At 47.0% G+C, this 20,096-nt stretch overlaps 1 protein-coding gene and 2 long non-coding RNA genes across 11 annotated transcripts in view; 1 reads left to right on the top strand and 2 right to left on the bottom strand.

Annotated features, from left to right (window-relative positions):
- The window catches only part of LOC140419326 (uncharacterized), a 304,049-nt gene that overhangs the window by 49,994 nt on the left and 233,959 nt on the right, over positions 1 to 20,096 (bottom strand). The gene's annotated exons all lie outside the window — the stretch shown is intronic.
- LOC140419321 (uncharacterized) overlaps positions 1 to 20,096 on the top strand; it is a 76,911-nt gene that overhangs the window by 13,518 nt on the left and 43,297 nt on the right. For 4 of the 9 annotated variants that reach the window (XM_072503172.1, XM_072503169.1, XM_072503171.1 and 1 more), the window contains one exon: positions 85 to 1,267. The exons of the other annotated variants lie outside the window; for them this stretch is intronic. In XM_072503172.1, the coding sequence (XP_072359273.1) occupies positions 201 to 1,133 (933 nt within the window). In that variant the 5' untranslated portion in view covers positions 85 to 200 and the 3' untranslated portion in view covers positions 1,134 to 1,267. Of the gene's footprint in view, positions 1 to 84; positions 1,268 to 20,096 lie in introns of those variants that run through there. 9 annotated transcript variants of the gene reach the window in all.
- LOC140419316 (uncharacterized) lies at positions 6,564 to 9,672 on the bottom strand. Its single transcript, XR_011945696.1, has 2 exons — positions 9,346 to 9,672; positions 6,564 to 9,108 (listed from the first exon to the last, which is right to left on the bottom strand). It is a non-coding gene; the product is annotated as an uncharacterized lncRNA (long non-coding RNA).

Below are 20,096 nucleotides of genomic sequence, written 5' to 3'. Positions count from 1 at the left end.
TCAGATTCATTCAGCTCAATTTCACAACCTGCCTTTGTGTTTTTGTGAGTTCTCTCTCACTCCCTATTTTCTCTTTTCAATCAGTTTCACAGGGTGTTTGAAGGGGAGACTTCAAAGTCCGGAAACTCAAACCAAACATCACATCAGGATCTGACTGAGTCCTCAATTTATCATATCCTGAATATCAGCGGATTTTGAACATGGAAGGAAAAAGCATTGTTCACAGTGCAGAGAAACTGTACACGTCAACAGGCCCCATGAGACAGAAATGCAGTCACACGGAGGAGAAACCGTGGAAATGTGCGGACTGTGGGAAAGGATTCAGTTCCCCATCCCAGCTGGAAATTCATCGACGCAGTCACACTGGGGAGAGACCATTCACCTGCTCCAAGTGTGGGAAGGGATTCACTGAGTCATCCACTCTGTCCACACACCAGCGAATTCACACTGGGGAGAGGCCATTCACCTGCTCCAAGTGTGGGAAGAGATTCACTCAGTCATCCACTCTGTCCACACACCAGCGAGTTCACACTGGGGAGAGACCATTCACCTGCTCCAAGTGTGGGAAGGGATTCACTCTGTCATCCACTCTGTCCACACACCAGCGAGTTCACACTGGGGAGAGACCATTCACCTGCTCAGAGTGTGGGAAGGGATTCATTCAGTCCGCCCACCTGCGGAAACACCAGCGAGTTCACACTGGTGAGAGACCATTCAGCTGCTCCAAGTGTGGGAAGGGATTCACTGACTCATCCGACCTGCAGACACACCAGCGAGTTCACACTGATGAGAGAACATTCCAATGTCCAGACTGCGGGAAGTGCTATAAAAGTTCTGGGGAATTGATGCGCCATCAACGTGTTCACACTGACGAGAGACCGTTCAGGTGCTCTCACTGCGGGACTGGGTTCAGACAATCATCTGACCTCACTGTACATCAGCGAATTCACACTGGGGAGAGGCCATTCACCTGCTCCGAGTGTGGGAAGGGGTTCACTCGGTCATATGACCTGCAGAGGCACCAGCGAATTCACACTGGGGAGAGACCGTTCACCTGTTCAGAGTGTGGAAAGGGTTTCACCACTTCAACCCACCTGCTGACACACCAGCGAGTCCACAAATACGCACAGTGATTGGATTTTGCTGATAACTCACATTCAGGACTGCACGATGTTCATTTGGGTCTCTTTCTGCTGATAACAATTGCAGCCAATTTACAGGGGCTAATATTCTGGCTAAAAGTTAAATAAATTAGATTTGTGTTAAATACGCAGTGTGTTGAAACTTTTTAATATCTCTGACACAAGTTAGTTCCTTTTGAAGTTCTCTCTCTCTCTCCCCTGTCTCTTCCATCCTCACCTCCAACAAGAAGTGTGAGGAGCTTGTGGAGCTTCTTTGTGACTGAGATTGAGTAAATCCGATCAGTTGCCTCTGCTGCTTCCCTCCCTTCCATGAGCCCACCGGACCAAAGTGTGTCTAAATTTCATCCTTTCATGAGTATTGAACCCACATCTTTCTCTAGTTTCTCTCCCATCTACCCATATGCCCTCTCAGAGCTCATCTTGTCCATGAGACCCAGCTCCTGCTCCATCGACCCTATTCCCACTCGGCTACTGATCAGCCAACTACCGTGTCCATGGATATTGTCAACATTTCTCTCTCTTCAGGTACTGTCCCTCTGTCCTTCAAATCTGCCATCATCCCCCCTCCTCAATAAAACAAACCCTTGACCCTGCCATCCTTACAAATTACTGCCCCATCTTCAACCTCCCCCTCCTCTCCAAACTCTTTGAACATGTTGCCACCTCCCAAATCCTTGCCCATCTTTCCCAGAACTCCCATGTTTGAATCCCTTCAATCAGGTCTCTGCCCTGTCACAGTGAAATACAAGAGACAAACAGAATCTCACCCGGAGAGAAGACAGACAATCCGAGAGCTTGGATGCAAGGGCAGCACGGTAGCACAGTGTGTAGCACTGTTGATTCACAGCACCAGGGACCCGGGTTCGATTCCCAGCTTGGGTCACTGCCTGTGCAGAGTCTGCAAGTTGTCCCCGTGTCTGCGTGGGTTTCCTCCGGGTGCTCCACTTTCCTCCCACATCCAAAGATGTGCAGGTTAGGTGGATTGGCCATGCTAAATTGCCCTTCGTGTCCAAAAAGGTTAGGTGGGGTTACGGGTATAGGGTGGAGGTGTGGGCGTAAGTAGGATGCTCTTTCCCAGGGCTGGTACAGACTCGATAGGCCGAATGGCCCCCTCCTGCACTGTAAATTCTCTGATTCTATGAGGTGAGATTGTGCTTTCTGAGCTCCAGCCAGGTGATGTTAAACACTCAGGCGGGAAAGACAAGAATCTACAACGTGTTTAAAACAGCTGATTTATTTCACCAATATCAAGAATGTTAAACTCCAGTCCCTTTGAGGCTATTATCATCAGAAACAAACTCCAACTATCAGAGTAAAAACCTCAAAGTTTTGGTATAGATAGAGGCCATTTGGCCCATTGTGTGAGTGCTGGCTGAAGTGGAGCTATTCAGCTTCATCCCATTTTGCAGATCTCAGCCGATTGCCCTGTATGTCCCAGTCCTTCAATTGGATATCCAAGACATTTATTTTAAAGTGATCGGGATTTCTGCTTCGATGACCCTATCACACAGCAAGTTCTCGACTCCCACCACTGAAATGATTTCCCTGATAGAAATTGGCTTTTCTAGTCAGCTATAGATGATAAAGGTAAAAGGGTTAAATGAGAAATCATTCAGCATATTAAGCATTATTTGAGTGCAAATTAGCTGGAAACCCATTAAGGGTTCATCCAGATCATACACTTCAATTTTCTTTCATTAAACCTAGATTTTAACATTCGCAAATTGCTTGAGCCAAGCAAGGTCAGTGACGCCAAGTAGCTAAAAGACCACAGTGTATGCTGCTGCTTTTCCAGCACGGGCAGTCCCAGTTCCATGGTAATAGATAGTCTAAAGTCATAATGCCCTGAAAGCTGTGTTTTTTCTAATTAATGTTGAGATGCAGGTGTCAATAATTTGGAAAATTGGCAAGCGATGGAATGGGAAAAATACAGCTACCTATTCAAATACCTACATCACTTAAATTGATGGACAGACACTTTGGTTGAGTTGAGTAAATTATAAATTAGTTAAAGCCAATCAGCAGTAAAAAGAAGGCAAGACTTTGAGATAACATTTCTCTTAAGAATTACTTACCGGAATGGAAAAGTGCTTCTGTAGCTCTGTTCTGTTTCTCTTCTTGCTCACTCCATCTATATTTCTGAAACCTTTGCTGTTCGCTTTGCTAATCACAATTACCCAGTTATTTTATCTTATGTATGATGATTTGAATGAAAACTCAACTTCTGTATTCGTGAAAGACAATTAATCTGACTAGCTTGCTGCAGGGCTAGTTCTTTCTAAATTTAGTATTAAAAACAAGTTTCCCAGTGGCACAACTGACAAAGTTCAACTGGACTTTGCCAAAATGCGCAGACTTGACCTCTGTTATCTGGGAACTGAGAAGGGATAACGCATATCCAAGGTTCCGAATAGACACAGAGATCCATTATCCCCCTTCCACTCCCAAACCTCTGCTAATTACTTTAAATCTAAACCGCTTGGTTATTGATCTGTTCATGAAATAGATCCTTCTTATCCATTCTATCCGGGCCCCTCATAATGTTAAACACCTTAGTTCATCTCTCCTCAGCATTCTCTATTCCACAGAAAACCACGTCGGCCTCTCCAATCTTTCCTCATTGTTAAAATTCTCCATTTGTGTCAACATCCTCGTCAATCTCCTCTGCATCCTCTCTGGTATGAACACATCCTTCCTGTAATGTGGTGACCAGAACTGTACTCAGTAATTCAGCTGTGGTTTAACTAGTGTTTTGGACAGCTCCAATATAACCTCCCTGATCTTAGAATAAAAACAGAAAATGCTGGAAATACTCAGCAGCTCTGGCAGCATCTGTGGAGAGAGGGGTTTCAGGTCTTTCCTCCAACAGAAATTGCTGGGAATATTCCCTGCTCTAGTACTATATGTTCCCGTGAATAACAAAGTATGCTCTCCGCCTTTACAATCACCGTATCTACCTCTCCTGTCACCTTCAGGGATCTGTGGACAGGCACTTATACGTCCCTCTGTCCCTCTACACCTCACTATCATACCATTCATATTCTTTCCCTTTGACGTATTTGTATTTCCCCAAATGTATTTATTACCCCGTGCTTCTCTGGATTGACCTCCGTTTGCTACTTTTCTGGCCCGCTGATCAGACTATTGATGTCTTCCTGCAGTCATTACAGCCTTGGTTCAAACATGGACAAAAACACTGAATGCCAGAGGTGAGGTGAGAGTGTCTGCCCTTGACATCAAGGCAGCACTTGACCGAGTATGGCATCAAGGAGCCCCAGCTAATCTGGAGTCAATGGGAATCAGGGTGAAAACTCTCCACCGGTTGAAGTCGTACCTGGCACAAAGGAAGATGGTTGTGATGGTTGGAGACCAACCATTTCAGCTCCAAGACATCACTGCAGGAGTTCCTCAGGATAGTGTCCTCGGCCCAACCATCTTCAGCTGCTTCATCAGTGATCTGCCTTCATCATAAGGTCAGAAGTGGGGATGTTTGCGGATGACTGCACAATGTTCAGCACCATTCGCGACTCCTCAAATAATGAAGCAGCCCTTGTCCAAATGCAGCAAGACCTGGACAACATCCAGGCTTGGGCTGACAAGTGGCAAGTTACATTCACGCCAGACAATGACCATCTCCTCCAAGAGAGGATCTAACCATCACCCCTTGACATTCAATGGCACCCTGGGGGGGGTGCCATTGATCAGAAACTGAACAGGACTAGCCACATTAATACTGCGGTTACCAGGGCAGGTCAAAGGCTAGGAATCCTACGACGAATAACTCGCCTCCTCACCCCCCAAAGCCAGTCAACCATCCACAAGTCACAATTCAGGAGTGTAATGGAATACTCCCCACATGCCTGGGTGAGTGCAGCTCCAACAACACTCAAGAAGCTCAACAGCATCCAGGACAAAGCAGCCTGTTTGATTGCTCCTCATTCCACAAATATTCAAACCCTCCACCGCCAACGAACAGTGGCAGCCGTGTGTATCATCTACAAGATGCACTGCAGTAACTCACCAAGGTTCCTTAGATAGCACCTTCCAAACCCTTGACCACTGCCATCTGGAAGGACATGAGCAGCAGAAAGCTGGAAACGCCACCACCTGGAGGTTCCCCTCCAAGTCACTCACCACCCTGACTTGGAAATATATCGCCGCTCCTTCACTGATGTTGGGGCAACATCCTTGAACTCCCTCCCTAACAGCACAGTGAGTGTACCTACACAGCAAGGACTGCAGTAGTTAAAGAAGGCCACTCACCACCACCTTTTTGAAGGGCAACCAGGGATTGGTAATAAATGCTGGCCCAACCACATCCTGTAAATGAATTTTTAAAAAGCTTTAAAAGCCTGTTCCCATTTTCTAATCTCAGTGCAAGTCAGAGCTTCCCAAACTGAGGGTCATGACCCCCAATGGTGTTGGCGAGATGGGATTTTGGCATTGGGAGCTCTGAAACAGCAATGGCTGCCGTGAGGTTCCTTTAAAGCCTCTCAGTTGTTTTTTGTTGGTGGGTGTGGCCAATTGAAGGACTCTCTGGGGAGTGTAATCAGGATCATAATGTACAAATAATTAAGATACGATCACAATAATCAGAATCTTACTTCATCAACAATGAGGATCCTGCTACATTAATCAGACTCCTATCTCTTTAAGATTCAGGATACCCACACATTAACAATCAAGATACCATTGCATTAACAGTCTGAGGCCTATTGCATCAACAATCGGGATCTTGCTGTATAAATAATCAACGATGGTGGGGGGTCCAGAACGCCGGGTCGCAATAAAGGTAAACCTTTCAGGACTGAGGTGAGGAGAAGTTTCTTCACCCAGAGAGAGACTAACACATTGTGTAATTTGAGCAAGGAATTAGATACAGCTCTTGGAGCCAACGGGATCCAGGGATATGAGGGGAAGGCGGGATCAGGGTATTGATCAGCCATGGTCATAATGAATGACTTGAAGGGCTGAATGACCTACACCTGCTTCTATTTTCTATGTTTGTTTCTATGTAAGATGATGTTCACGATAGAAATGCAGCACAGAAACCGCACTGTGCTCCTAGATACACAGTCTGCAAATAGATGGAGCCTTTTAAACGTGACCCTAGCAAAGGCCTTCCCTGTGACACGATGGAATGTGATACTCCTGTAATTTTTAGGGTCTTCTCTATTGCCTTTATATATATATATATATATATATATATATATAGTACCCAATTATAAGTTTTACCAATTAAGAGTCAATTTAGCGAGGCCAATCCACCTAACCTGCAGGTTGTGGGGGTGAAACCCACGCAGACACGAGGAGAATGTGCAAACTCTACACAGACAATGACCCGGGACTGGGTTCAAACCTCAGCGCTGTGAGTGCCTTTGTATATTGTTGGATTTGGATTGAGTGTCACGTGTTCTGAGGTACAGTGAGAAGTATTATTCTGCGTACATTCCAAACAGATCATTCCATACATGAAAACCATAGGATATGCAATAAATACACAAAGTAAATATGTAGACATAGACATCGGGTGAAGCATACAGAGTGCAGTACTACTCAGTACAGAAGATGTGTGAAGAGATCAGTTCAGTCCACAAGAGTCATTCAGGAGTCTGGTAACAATGGGTAAGAAGCTGTTTTTGTATCTGTTAGTGCCTGTTCTCAGACTTCTGGATCTCCTGCCCGATGCAAGAGGTTGGAAGAGAGAATAACCTGGATGGGAGGGGTCTTTGATTCTGCTACCCACCTTCCCAAGGCAGCAGGAGGTGTAGACAGAATCAATGGATGGGAGGCGGGTTCACGTGACGGAATAGGTTGTGCTCACGACTGTCTAGTTTCTTACGGTTTTGGGCCGAGCAGTTGCCATACCAGGCTGTGATGCAGCCAGATAGGATGCTTTCTAAGGCGCATCTGTAAAAATTAGTAAGAGTCAATGTGGACATGCGATCATCGTTGTTCGAAATCCGACCCACTATGGTTGTGCCATCAGCAAACTTGCAGATAAGAGTTGGAGCCAAATGTTGCCACACAGCCATGTGTGTACAGGGAATATAGTAGGTGTATATTGTGATGATTTTTGCGTCACACGTCCTGGGGAACAGACCCTACTGACCAACAGAGGAGGAGGTGGTCATGTAGGTGTGAAAGTCGATGGGACTTTCCGTGTTTGATCAGTTCAGCTGGAATTCCACCTTTGCCGGGTGCTCCAATGACAGATGTCATCTCTGCTGAGTGGGTCTCAAACCAGTCTTTGTTGTGGGTTCCACCTTTACCAAATGTTGCTGCTGCTGTGTCAGAAATGATTCAACTCAGTGACTTCCAAACCATCAATATCAATGTTGATTGTTGAAGCTTTTATTGATGTGTCTGTGAAAAACATTACTGTTTTGTTTACCATTTCTCATTTAATTTCTTGACAGAGGTATCACTGTGCAATGTGTAAGTCGGTAAGAACTGTCAGCATGAATTAGTCAGCACTTTCTAATTGGAGATGTTAGTCAGTGGAGCCTTTCAGATTTGATTTGTAGATTTTACATCAATTAAGGTTGAAGTAAAAGTTTATAATTTTATTATAAACAGGATCCTGTTGAGAGTTCTGATCACAGATGGTGCTTTTAAAAAGAGACACTGCAAGTCTTGAAAACCAGTGACAAGTCCAGTATATGAAACTCCACCTAGCTCTAAGGGTTGTTAACATCATCAAAAACAAACACAGTATTGTCAGACTGTCAATCCTGGATGTGATTAACAGCAGTAATAACAGCAGAACCCAACCCCTGCAGTTATTTATGAACTCGCTGATGTGTCAACGGGCTGGATAGCCAATGGAACCCTTTGCCACACACGGAGCAGGTGAACGGTCTCTCTCCAGTGTGAACCCGCTGGTGTGCTTTGAGGTTGCCCAAATGCTTGAACCTCTTTCCACAGGAAGAGCAGGTGAATGGCCTCTCCTCCGTGTGAACTCGCTGGTGTGTCAGGCAGTGGGATGACTGAGCGAATCTCTTCTCTCACACAGAGCAAGTGAATGGTTTCTCCCCAGTGTGAACTCGCTGATGTGCAGTGAGTTCAGATGACGACCTTAACCTCTTTCCACAGGAATTGCAGCTAAATGGCCTTTCCCCAGTATGAATTTGCTTGTGTACCACCAGGTTGGCTGACTTGAGTGAATCCCTTCCCACATACTGAGCAGGTGAATGGCCTCTCCCAGAGTGAATTCGCTGGTGTTTCAGCAGGTCAGAGGATACGGTGAATCGCTTCCCACAATCTGAACAGGTGAACAGTCTCTCTCCTGTGTGAAAACGTTGGTGTTTACTGAGGTGGGATGAATGCCTGAGCCTCTGTCCACAGTCAGTGCAGCTGAAGGGCCTCTCCTCTGTGTGAAATCGCTGGTGTGACATGAGACAGGCTGACTGGGTAAATCCCTTCCCACACAGAGAACAGGTGAATGGCCTTTCCTCAGTGTGACTGCATTGATGGTTTGCCAGCTGGTTTTGAGAATTGAATCGTTTACCATAATCCCGACAATTCCATTGGTCTCCCCAATGTGAGTGCGTCAATGGTATTCCAGCCGTGATGGATAATTGTATCCCTTCCCACATTTCCACGGTTTCTCCATGGTGCCTGTATCTTTTGTGTCTTTCCAGGTTGGATGATCAATTGAAGTCGTATCAACAGAGAACACATGTATAGTTTCTCCTCACTGTGAATGGTGTGATTTTTTAATAGACTACCAACTGGTTCAAGCTCTTTCCACAGTCAGTTCACTGATACACTCTCATTCAGGGTGTGTGTGTGTCCTGGTTCTTTTCCAGTCACACTTATGTTTGAAATCTTCTCCCACAGACAGAATAAGCAAACATTTCTCCTTCTACATTCAAAGGCTGATATTCAGATCCTGATGAATCTTGTCAGATTTTGCAATGATATCCCTTTCTGTCCTCTTCTATTCATCCTCCTTTTTTAAAGCCTGGAAAGGAGATTACAAAACTTTTCATTACAAGAACATAAGAACTAGGAGCAGGAATAGGCCATCTGGCCCCTCGAGCCTGCTCCGCCATTCAATGAGATCATGGCTGATCTTAGAACAGAGGATAGAAACACAGAACAGACAAGTCTAGTTTCTATGGAACATTTTTCCCCAAAGCTGTAACTCCCTGTCGCGCGCACACTCTCCTCCCTGGGCTGAAATTCAAACCCATCTCACCATTTCTTTCCTCCATTCCAATATTTTTCCCTCTTCCTCGCCTCTGCCAGGATGCAGTTCTGGGCAGAGCGAGAACAAAATCAGCGATACAATCATTTTCTCTCCTGGTCACTGGGGCCCAGAAGCCCCGCCCACTCTCTGTGCCACCACGATGGCCCCTCAGGCACCGTATTCGCCAAGGAATCAAGATGGTGGCCTTTAACCTGGGCCTATTTCCGGTCAAAAGTCTCGAGCTGTAACCGCGGGACCTGCAGGTTGTTATTCGGGGTTTGTGGCCCACACGGAATGTTAATGAACCCGCTCCGCCCACCGGCGGCCGAGCAACAAACCAACCTCTGTTCAGCGTCATCCCTCACTCTGCGCATGCCCGAAACTGTGAGAGACTGCGCACGCGTCCCGGTCTCCTGTATTGTAGATAGGGGGCTTTCTCCACTGCCAGGAATGCTGGGTAACTTTTCCGCCATTGTGATGTGCAAACAGTTAATGTTTGCTCACCGTAACCCCGACACCCGATCGGAAAGGAAACGGGAGCAATTATGCGTCGGCACTTAGCCCACGTTTGCGCAACTACTCTTCAAGCGTTTGTGGTCAGGGAGTTTGGACCTATCAAAAATTCTGTGGTCTCACACACTGCATTGGAACCTGCAAAGTGAGCATTTCCGTTGGGAATTCCAATGCTAAGATTCAATACTTATATGTCTGAATGTTGCGCCTAACACCATCAAGTGCCAATATAATCGGAATTCATCTGCACCATTTCAGTATGACATTGTAACATACAGAAATAAATGTAATTCATCATCGCCAATTCTTCCCAAATCCCAAACTGTAACAGGCCTGCATACTCAATGCGAATTTCATAGAATTATAATAGGAGTGGTCATCCTGGACCAGGGAGCAGGAGCGGTCGTCCTGGACCAGGGAGCAGGAGCAGTCGTCCTGGACCAGGGAGCAGGAGTGGTCATCCTGGACCAGGGAGCAGGAGTGGTCGTCTTGGACCAGGGTGCATGAGCGGTCATCCTGGACCAGGGAGCAGGAACGGCCATCCTGGACCAGGGAGCAGGAGTGTTCGTCCTGGAGCAGGGAGCATGAGCGGTCATCCTGGACCAGGGAGCAGGAATGGCCATCCTGGACCAGGGAGCAGGAGTGTTCGTCCTGGAGCAGGGAGCATGAGCGGTCATCCTGGACCAGGGAGCAGGAATGGCCATACTGGACCAGGGAGCAGGAGTGGTCATCCTGGACCAGGGAGCAGGAGTGGTCGTCTTGGACCAGGGAGCAGGAACGGCCATCCTGGACCAGGGAGCAGGAACAGCCATCCTGGTCCAGGGAGCAGGAGTGTTCATCCTGGAGCAGGGAGCATGAGCCGTCATCCTGGACCAGGGAGCAGGAATGGCCATCCTGGACCAGGGAGCAGGAGTGTTCGTCCTGGAGCTGGGAGCATGAGCGTTCATCCTGGACCAGGGAGCAGGAATGGCCATCCTGGACCAGGGAGCAGGAGTGTTCGTCCTGGAGCAGGGAGCATGAGCGGTCATCCTGGACCAGGGAGCAGGAATGGCCATCCTGGACCAGGGAGCATAAGCGGTCATCCTGAACCAGGGACCAGGGAGCAGGAGTGGTCGTCCTGGTCCAAGGAACAGAAGCGGTCATCCTGGACCAGGGAGCAGGAGTGGCCATCCTTGACCAGGGAGCAGGAGTGGTCATCCTGGACCAGGGTGTATGAGCGGTCATCCTGGACCAGGGAGCACGAGCGGTCATCCTGGACCATGGAGCAGGTGGAGAGAATGCTGTGGTTGTCTATCCTGGACTGTGTGAAGAGGAAATAAATAGTACATGTTAAGGTTATCATAGATTATCATAGAATTTACAGTGCAGAAGGAGGCCATTCGGCCCATCGATTCTGCACCGGCTCTTGGAAAGAGCACCCAACCCAAGGTCAACACCTCCACCCTATCCCCATAACCCAGTAACTCCACCCAACACTAAGGGCAATTTTGGACACGAAGGGCAATTTTATCATGGCCAATCCACCTAACCTGCACATCTTTGGACTGTGGGAGGAAACCGGAGCAACCGGAGGAAACCCACGCACACACGAGGAGGATGTGCAGACTCCGCACAGACAGTGACCCAAGCCAGAATCGAACCTGGGACCCTGGAGCTGTGAAGCAATTGTGCTATCCACAATGCTACCGTGCTGCCCGTAAATATCTGAACTGCCCGTTATGATGTGATGTAAGAATGAAGTTTCAGACTGAATAAAACAACAGAAACGGGGTTACAGATTGTTACTAAAATTCTAATTGACCTTTGTAAAACTGAACGCACAAGTCAGCAGAATTTGCAGCTGTGTTCTTGCAAGGACAGTGAGCTTCAATAACAAGGAACAGGAGGTAACGGCTGTCTCAGTAACAGATAGGGACAGTGGACAATAACAAGATAAGAGGTGCCTGTAAGGGTAGGTGAGAGTGCGTGTTTATATATACCAGATTGAAACTTTAAACAATGACTGTGCATGTGTTCAGAAAGTTAGAACTGTGCCACTTTGTGTAAACAATAAAATTAGTTCAGCGAGAATGCTTGTTGAGCTATCTCTCGTAAATCTGCTCTAATGCTCCTGTGAATCATTTGTTCGGAGAGGTTAACTGTGACAGGTGATGGTACTGTACATTTGCAGGATACTTGAAATGGAGGATTGACAGACGGGAAACTTAAACCAAACATCGTATCACGATCTGACAGAGTCACTCCATTCATCAGAACCTGAATATCAGCAGCATCAGGGTGTGGAAGGTAAAAGGTTTGTCTGTTCTATCTGTGAGGGAAGATTTCAGGTCTCAGTGTGACTGGAAAAGCCCCGAGATTCACAAACCCTGGTTAGACCAAACCTGGAGAACTGTGTTCCGTTCTGGGCAACAAACCTGAGTAATGATAGAATGGCCTCGGAGGGAGTGTAGCACAGATTTACCTGAGTGATATCTGAACGCCCAGAGTTAAATTACAAGGTACAATTACAGGAAAGGCTGTGTGGACTGTGCATATTCTCCCCAGTCTGTGTGGGTTTCCTCCGGGTGCTCCAGTTACCTCTCTCAAAAATGTGCAGGTTAGGTGGATTGGCCGTGCTAAATTGTCCCTTTGTATACAAAAGGCGAGGTCGTGTTACGGGAATAGGGTGGGAGAGTAGGCCTCGGTAGGGTGTTCTTTCAGAGGGTCAGTACAGACTCGATGGACCGAATGGGCTCCTTCTGCACTGTAAGGATTTAAGAATTTCTTGGAAAGAGCCATAGAGTCAGAATGATACAGAGGAGGCCATTCCACCCATTGAACCATGCCAGCTCACTACAGCAATCCAGTCAATCCCATTCTCCTGCTCTATCCCGTGTCCTCGCAACTTTATCTCCCTCAAGTGTCTCTCAAATGTCCTTCAAAATCATTCATCGTGTTATTTCCACCCCCTCGTGGGCAGCAGGTTTTGGGTCATTATCATTCACTGTGTAAAAATATTCCCCCCCACATCCCCGTCTATCTCTTGTCCAGATTTTTTTGTCTACCTTATCCAAACCCATCAGAATCTTGAGAACCTGAATCAAATCTCCCCTCAGCTTCTTTTGCTCAAACTATTCTGGTAAATCTGCAACTTCTCAAGAATCTTCACTTCCTTCCTAAAGTCTGGTTACCGGATCTGGACACAATACTCGAGATGTGACCTAACCAGAGCTTTATAAATATTCAGCATAACTTCCCGGTTTTTGTATCATATTCCTGCTTATGAAGCTCAACACCCCATTTGCTTTACTAATTACTCTCTCAATATGTCTTGCAGATATACAAAATCCTTTTCCTTCACCTCCCACTTCTATCTCCTTTCTTAGAGGTGTGTGTAGGTCCAGACCAAGTGGGAGGTTCTCTCCCTGAAGGACATTGGCAAACCAGTTGAGTTTTCACAATCCAGTAACTTGCATCATCACTTCTTCCTAGTCACCGGTAGCACGGTGGTTAGCAGTGCTGCTTGACAGCTCCAGGGTCCCAGGTTCGATTCCCGGCTTGGGTCACTGTCTGTGCAGAGTCTGCATGTTCTCCCCTTGTCTGCGTGGGTTTCCTCCCACAGTCCAAAGATGTGCAGCTCAGGTGGATTGGCCATGCTAAATTGTCGTTAGTGTCCAAAAAGGTTAGGTGGGGTTACTGGGATAGAGTGGAGGTGTGAAGCAACAGAAAAGTATATTTAGCCTTTAGAGAACAAGTCTGCAAGAATAATTGCTGAGAGGCAGTTATCTGGCAGTCACCTGAGGCCTGTTTAGGAGCACAAAGGTACACGTTGTATTCTTCTCTTTGAAGTTTTAGTGTGAGTCATCCTGAAGTCTGTATAAAAGACAGACAGAAAGCGCACTCAGTAAGTGTTGCGCAGGTCAAAGAGACACAGCCTGAGTGAGACACATCCAGAGTGGGGAATTTGAAAATTAGTAATTTGGTGCAGTGAGGTAATTCGGTGCAGAGTGGGAGAAGGTACTTTTTCCCTACTGTTTTGTTCTCACTCTTTCTTCGGGCCTAGTTTCGGGAGCCGTTCGGAGGAGGAGGAGCAGTCTCTGTGAGTAGAAAAACCTTACGGTAACTTCCTGTTTTCCACTTTTTTTTCTCAAAAGTGACATCAGAGGGAAGCTTTGATCTCATTGGTTGATAGCAAATCTGCCCCCAATTTTTAAAAACACACAGCTAAACTAGTAAACTTAAATTAAACTAATTAATTAATGATGGTTGGTCAGGTGATGTGCTTGAGCTGCTTGATGTGGGAGCTGGCAGATCCCATTGTGAGCTGCAGCGACCACATCTGCAGTAAGTGTTGGCTGCTCGAAGAGCACCGGGTCAGAGTTGATGAGCTGGAGTCTGAGCTTCAAACACTGAGGCACATCCGGAAGGGGGAGACTTACCTGGACACTGTGTTTCAGGAGGCAGTCACACCTGTCAGAGTAAGTAGTTTAAATCCTGCCAGTGGCCAGGGACAGCAGGGTGTGACTGCAAGTCAGGCAGGTAAAGGGAACCAGCAGTCAGGAACTCAGGAGCCTCAGCCCTTGACCCTGTCCAACAGGTACGAGGCACTTGCTCCCTGTGTGGATGGCGAACAGGGCTGCAGGAAGGATGAGTCAGCTGACCAAGGCACCATGGTTCAGCAGGCCATTCAAGGGGAGGGAGTAAATAGGCAAGTTGTAGTTGTAGGGGATTCTGTTATCAGGGGGATAGATAGTATCCTTTGTGAGCAGGATAAAGAGTCCCCCATGGTATGTTGCCTGCCCGGTGCTAGGGTGCAGGACATCTCTGACCGGCTTGAAAGGATAGTGGAGAGGGAGGGAGAGGATCCAGTTGTTGTGGTCCATGTCGGTACCAACAACAGATGCAAGTCTAGGAAAGAGGACCTGTTTAGAGATTATAAAGAGCTAGGATTCAAATTAAAAAACAGGTCTTCAAGGGTCATAATCCCGGATTACTGCCCGAGCCACGTGCAAATTGGCATAGGGAGGCAAGAATAAGGGAAGTTAACACGTGGCTGAAAAAGTGGTGTGGGAAAGAGGGGTTCCTTTTCATGGGACACTGGCATCAGTTTTGGGACAGGGGGGACCTATGCCGTTGGATGGTCTCCACCTGAACCGAGCTGGGACCAGTGTTCTGGCGAAAAGAGTAAATAGGGTGGTCAATAGGACTTTAAACTAGAGATTGGGGGGGGAAGGGAAAGTCAGGGAATCAAGAGGTGAAGTAATCAGTGGGAAGCGTAGCTGCTTAGGAATACAAAAAAGCACAAAAAGACTGTACTCAGGAGAGGTTACGATAGTCCCCATCTCACAAAATATGACACAGTGTATGGAAAGGCTCAGTAAACCAAGGTCCACCACACTAAGAAAACAAAAAGGGACGGTCAATAGAGAATTAAATGTGCTATATTTAAATGCGCGCAGTGTACGGAACAAGGTAGATGAGCTTGTGGCCCAGATTGTGACTAGCAGGTATGATGTGGTAGGCATCACAGAGACGTGGTTGCAGGGGGTTCAGGACTGGCATTTAAACATCCAGGGATTCACAACCTAGCAAAAAGACAGAGAGGTGGGCAGAGGGGGCGGGGTTGCCTTGTTAATTAGGAATGAAATTAAATCAATAGCACTAAATGACATAGGGTCAGATGATGTGGAGTCTGTGTGGGTAGAGTTGAGGAACCACAAAGGCAAAAAAACCATAATGGGAGTTATGTACAGGCCTCCTAACAGTGGTCAGGACCAGGGGCACAAAATGCACCACAAAATGGAAAGGGCATGTCAGAAAGGCAAGGTCACAGTGATCATGGACTTCAATATGCAGGTGGACTGGGTATATAATGTCGCCAGTGGACCCAAAGAAAGGGAATTCATTGAATGTTACAGGAGGACTTTTTGGAACAGCTTGTGATGGAGCCCACGAGGGAACAGGCCATTCTGGACTGAGTGTTATGGAATGAGCCAGACTTGATTAAAGATCTTAAAGTAAGGGAACACTTAGGAGGCAGTGATCATAATATGGTAGAATTCAATCTCCAATTTGAAAGAAAGAAAGTAGAATCAGATGTCAAGGTGTTACAGTTAAATAAAGGTAACTACAGGGGCATGAGGGAGGAACTGACGAAAATGGACTGGGAGCAGAGCCTAGTGGGAAAGACAGTAGAACAGCAATGGCAGGACTTTCTGGGAGTAATTGAGGACACAGTACAGAGGTTCGTCCCAAAGAAAAGAAAGGTTATCAGAGGGGGCTATTAGGCAGCCATAGCTGACAAAGGAAGTCGGGGAATGCATCAAAGCAAAAGAGAAAGCCTATAATGTGGCAAAGAGTAGTGGGAAGTCAGAAGATTGGGAAGGCTACAAAACAAACAGGATAACAAAGAGAGAAATAAGGAAAGAGAGGATCAAATATGAAGGTAGGCTAGCCAGTAACATTAGGAATGATAGTAAAAGTTTCTTTAAATACATTAAAACCAAACGGGAGGCAAAAGTAGACATTGGGCCGCTCCAAAATGACACTGGTAATCTAGTGATGGGAGACAAGGAAATAGCTGAGGAACTAAATAAGTACTTTGCGTCAGTCTTCACAGTAGAAGACATGAGTAATATCCCAACAATTCAGGAGAGTCAGGGGGCAGAGTTGAATATGGTAGCCATCACAAAGGAGAAAGTGCTAGAGAAACTAAGAGGTCAGATAGTTAACAGAAACTTTGAAATTTTAAAAAATATATATTAAAAATTTTTTTTTTTAAATTTAAATTTTAATTTTAATTAATTGACGCAATGTCAGTTAGAGGGGTGCAGTGCTCTGACTGTGAGATGTGGCAGGTCCGGGAGGCTTCCAGCATCCCGGGTGGATTCATCTGCAGAAAGTGCACCCAACGGGAGCTCCTCACAGACCGCATGGTTCGGTTGGAGCAGCAATTGGATGCACTGAGGAACATGCAGGTGGCGGAAAGCGTCATAGATCGCTGTTATGTAAATGTGGTCACACCCAAGGTGCAGGCAGAGAAATGGGTGACCACCAGAAAGGGCAGGCAGACAGTGCAGGAATCCCCTGTGGTTGTCCCCCTCTCGAACAGGTATACCCCTTTGGATACTGTCGGGGGTGATAGCCTATCAGGGGAAAACAGCAGCAGCCAGAGCAGTGGCACTACGGCTGGCTCTGATGTTCAGAAGGGAGGGTCAAAGCGCAGAAGAGCAATAGTAATAGGGGACTCTATAGTCAGGGGCACAGATAGGCGCTTCTGTGGACGTGAAAGAGACTCCAGGATGGTATGTTGCCTCCCTGGTGCCAGGGTCCAGGACGTCTCTGAACGGGTAGAGGGCATCCTGAAGGGGGAGGGCAAACAGGCAGAGGTCGTTGTACATATTGGTACTAACGACATAGGCAGGAAGGGGCATGAGGTCCTGCAGCAGGAGTTCAGGGAGCTAGGCAGAATGTTAAAAGACAGGACCTCTAGGGTTGTAATCTCGGGATTACTCCCTGTGCCACGTGCCAGTGAGGCTAGAAATAGGAAGATAGAGCAGCTAAACACGTGGCTAAACAGCTGGTGTAGGAGGGAGGGTTTCCGTTATCTGGACCACTGGGAGCTCTTCTGGGGCAGGTGTGACCTATATAAGAAGGACGGGTTGCATCTAAACCGGAGAGGCATAAATATCCTGGCCGCGAGGTTTGCTAGTGTCACATGGGAGGGTTTAAACTAGTATGGCAGGGGGGTGGGCACGGGAGCAATACGTCAGAAGGTGAGAGCATTGAGGGAGAACGAGGGAATAGGGACAGTGGGGCTCTGAGGCAGAGCAGACAGGGAGAAGTTGCTGAACACAGCGGGTCTGGTGGCCTGAAGTGCATATGTTTTAATGCAAGAAGTATTACGGGTAAGGCAGATGAACTTAGAGCTTGGATTAGTACTTGGAACTATGATGTTGTTGCCATTACAGAGACCTGGTTGAGGGAAGGGCAGGATTGGCAGCTAAACGTTCCAGGATTTAGATGTTTTAGGCGGGATAGAGGGGGATGTAAAAGGGGAGGCGGAGTTGCGCTACTGGTTCGGGAGAATATCACAGCTGTACTGCGGGAGGACACCTCAGAGGGCAGTGAGGCTATATGGGTAGAGTCAGGAATACGAAGGGTGCAGTCACAATGTTGGGGGTTTACTACAGGCCTCCCAACAGCCAGCGGGCGATAGAGGAGCAGATAGGTAGACAGATTTTGGAAAAGAGTAAAAACAACAGGGTTGTGGTGATGGGAGACTTCAACTTCCCCAATATTGACTGGGACTCACTTAGTGCCAGGGGCTTAGACGGGGCGGAGTTTGTAAGGAGCATCCAGGAGGGCTTCTTAAAACAATATGTAGACAGTCCAACTAGGGAAGGGGCGGTACTGGACCTGGTATTGGGGAATGAGCCCGGCCAGGTGGTAGATGTTTCAGTAGGGGAGCATTTTGGTAACAGTGACCACAATTCAGTAAGTTTTAAAGTACTGGTGGACAAGGATAAGAGTGGTCCTAGGATGAATGTGCTAAATTGGGGGAAGGCTAATTCTAACAATATTAGGCGGGAACTGAAGAACATAGATTGGGGGCGGATGTTTGAGGGCAAATCAACATCTGACATGTGGGAGGCTTTCAAGTGTCAGTTGAAAGGAATTCAGGACCGGCATGTTCCTGTGAGGAAGAAGGATAAATACGGCAATTTTCGGGAACCTTGGATAACGAGAGATATTGTAGGCCTCGTCAAAAAGAAAAAGGAGGCATTTGTCAGGGCTAAAAGGCTGGGAACAGACGAAGCCTGCGTGGAATATAAGGAAAGTAGGAAGGAACTGAAGCAAGGAGTCAGGAGGGCTATAAGGGGTCATGTAAAGTCATTGGCAAATAGGGTTCAGGAAAATCCCAAGGCTTTTTACACGTACATAAAAAGCAAGAGGGTAGCCAGGGAAAGGGTTGGCCCGCTGAAGGATAGGCAAGGGAATCTATGTGTGGAGCCAAAGGAAATGGGCGAGGTACTAAATGAATACTTTGCATCAGTATTCACCAAAGAGAAGAAATTGGTAGGTGTTGAGTCTGGAGAAGGATGTGTAGGTAGCCTGGGTCACATTGAGATCCAAAAAGACGAGGTGTTGGGTGTCTTTAAAAATATTAAGGTAGAGAAGTCCCCAGGGCCTGATGGGATCTACCCCAGAATACTGAAGGAGGCTGGAGAGGAAATTGCTGAGGCCTTGACAGAAATCTTTGGATCCTCACTGTCTTCAGGGGATGTCCCGGAGGACTGGAGAATAGCCAATGTTGTTCCTCTGTTTAAGAAGGGTAGCAAGGATAATCCAGGGAACTACAGGCCGGTGAGCCTTACTTCAGTGGTAGGGAAATTGCTGGAGAGAATTCTTCGAGACAGGATCTACTCCCGTTTGGAAGCAAATGGACGTATTAGTGAGAGGCAGCATGGTTTTCTGAAGGGGAGGTCGTGTCTCACTAACTTGATAGAGTTTTTCCAGGAGGTCACTAAGATGATTGATGCAGGTAGGGCAGTGGATGTTGTCTATATGGACTTCAGTAAGGCCTTTGACAAGGTCCCTCATGGTAGACTAGTACAAAAGGTGAAGTCACACAGGATCAGGGGTGAGCTGGCAAGGTGGATACAGAAGGGTCATAGAAGGCAGAGTGTAGCAATGGAAGGATGCTTTTCTAATTGGAGGGCTGTGACCAGTGGTGTTCCACAGGGATCAGTGCTGGGACCTTTGCTCTTTGTAGTATATATAAATGATTTGGAGGAAAATGTAACTGGTCTGATTAGTAAGTTTGCAGACGACACAAAGGTTGGTGGAATTGCGGATAGCGATGAGGACTGTCCGAGGATACAGCAGGATTTAGATTGTTTGGAGACTTGGGCGGAGAGATGGCAGATGGAGTTTAATCCGGACAAATGTGAGGTAATGCATTTTGGAAGATCTAATGCAGGTAGGGAATATACAGTGAATGGTAGAACCCTCAAGAGTATTGAAAGTCAAAGAGATCTAGGAGTACAGGTCCACAGGTCATTAAAAGGGGCAACACAGGTGCAGAAGGTAGTCAAGAAGGCATATGGCATGCTTGCCTTCATTGGCCGTGGCATTGAGTATAAGAATTGGCAAGTCATGTTGCAGCTGTATAGAACCTTAGTTAGGCCACACTTGGAGTATAGTGTTCAATTCTGGTCGCCACACTACCAGAAGGATGTGGAGGCTTTAGAGAGGGTGCAGAAGAG

Source organism: Scyliorhinus torazame, chromosome 5 (genome assembly GCF_047496885.1).
Source record: "Scyliorhinus torazame isolate Kashiwa2021f chromosome 5, sScyTor2.1, whole genome shotgun sequence".
Lineage (NCBI taxonomy): Eukaryota > Metazoa > Chordata > Chondrichthyes > Carcharhiniformes > Scyliorhinidae > Scyliorhinus > Scyliorhinus torazame.
The sequence above is the reverse complement of the archived record's forward strand: the minus strand, read 5'-3'. Positions and strand labels throughout refer to the sequence as shown.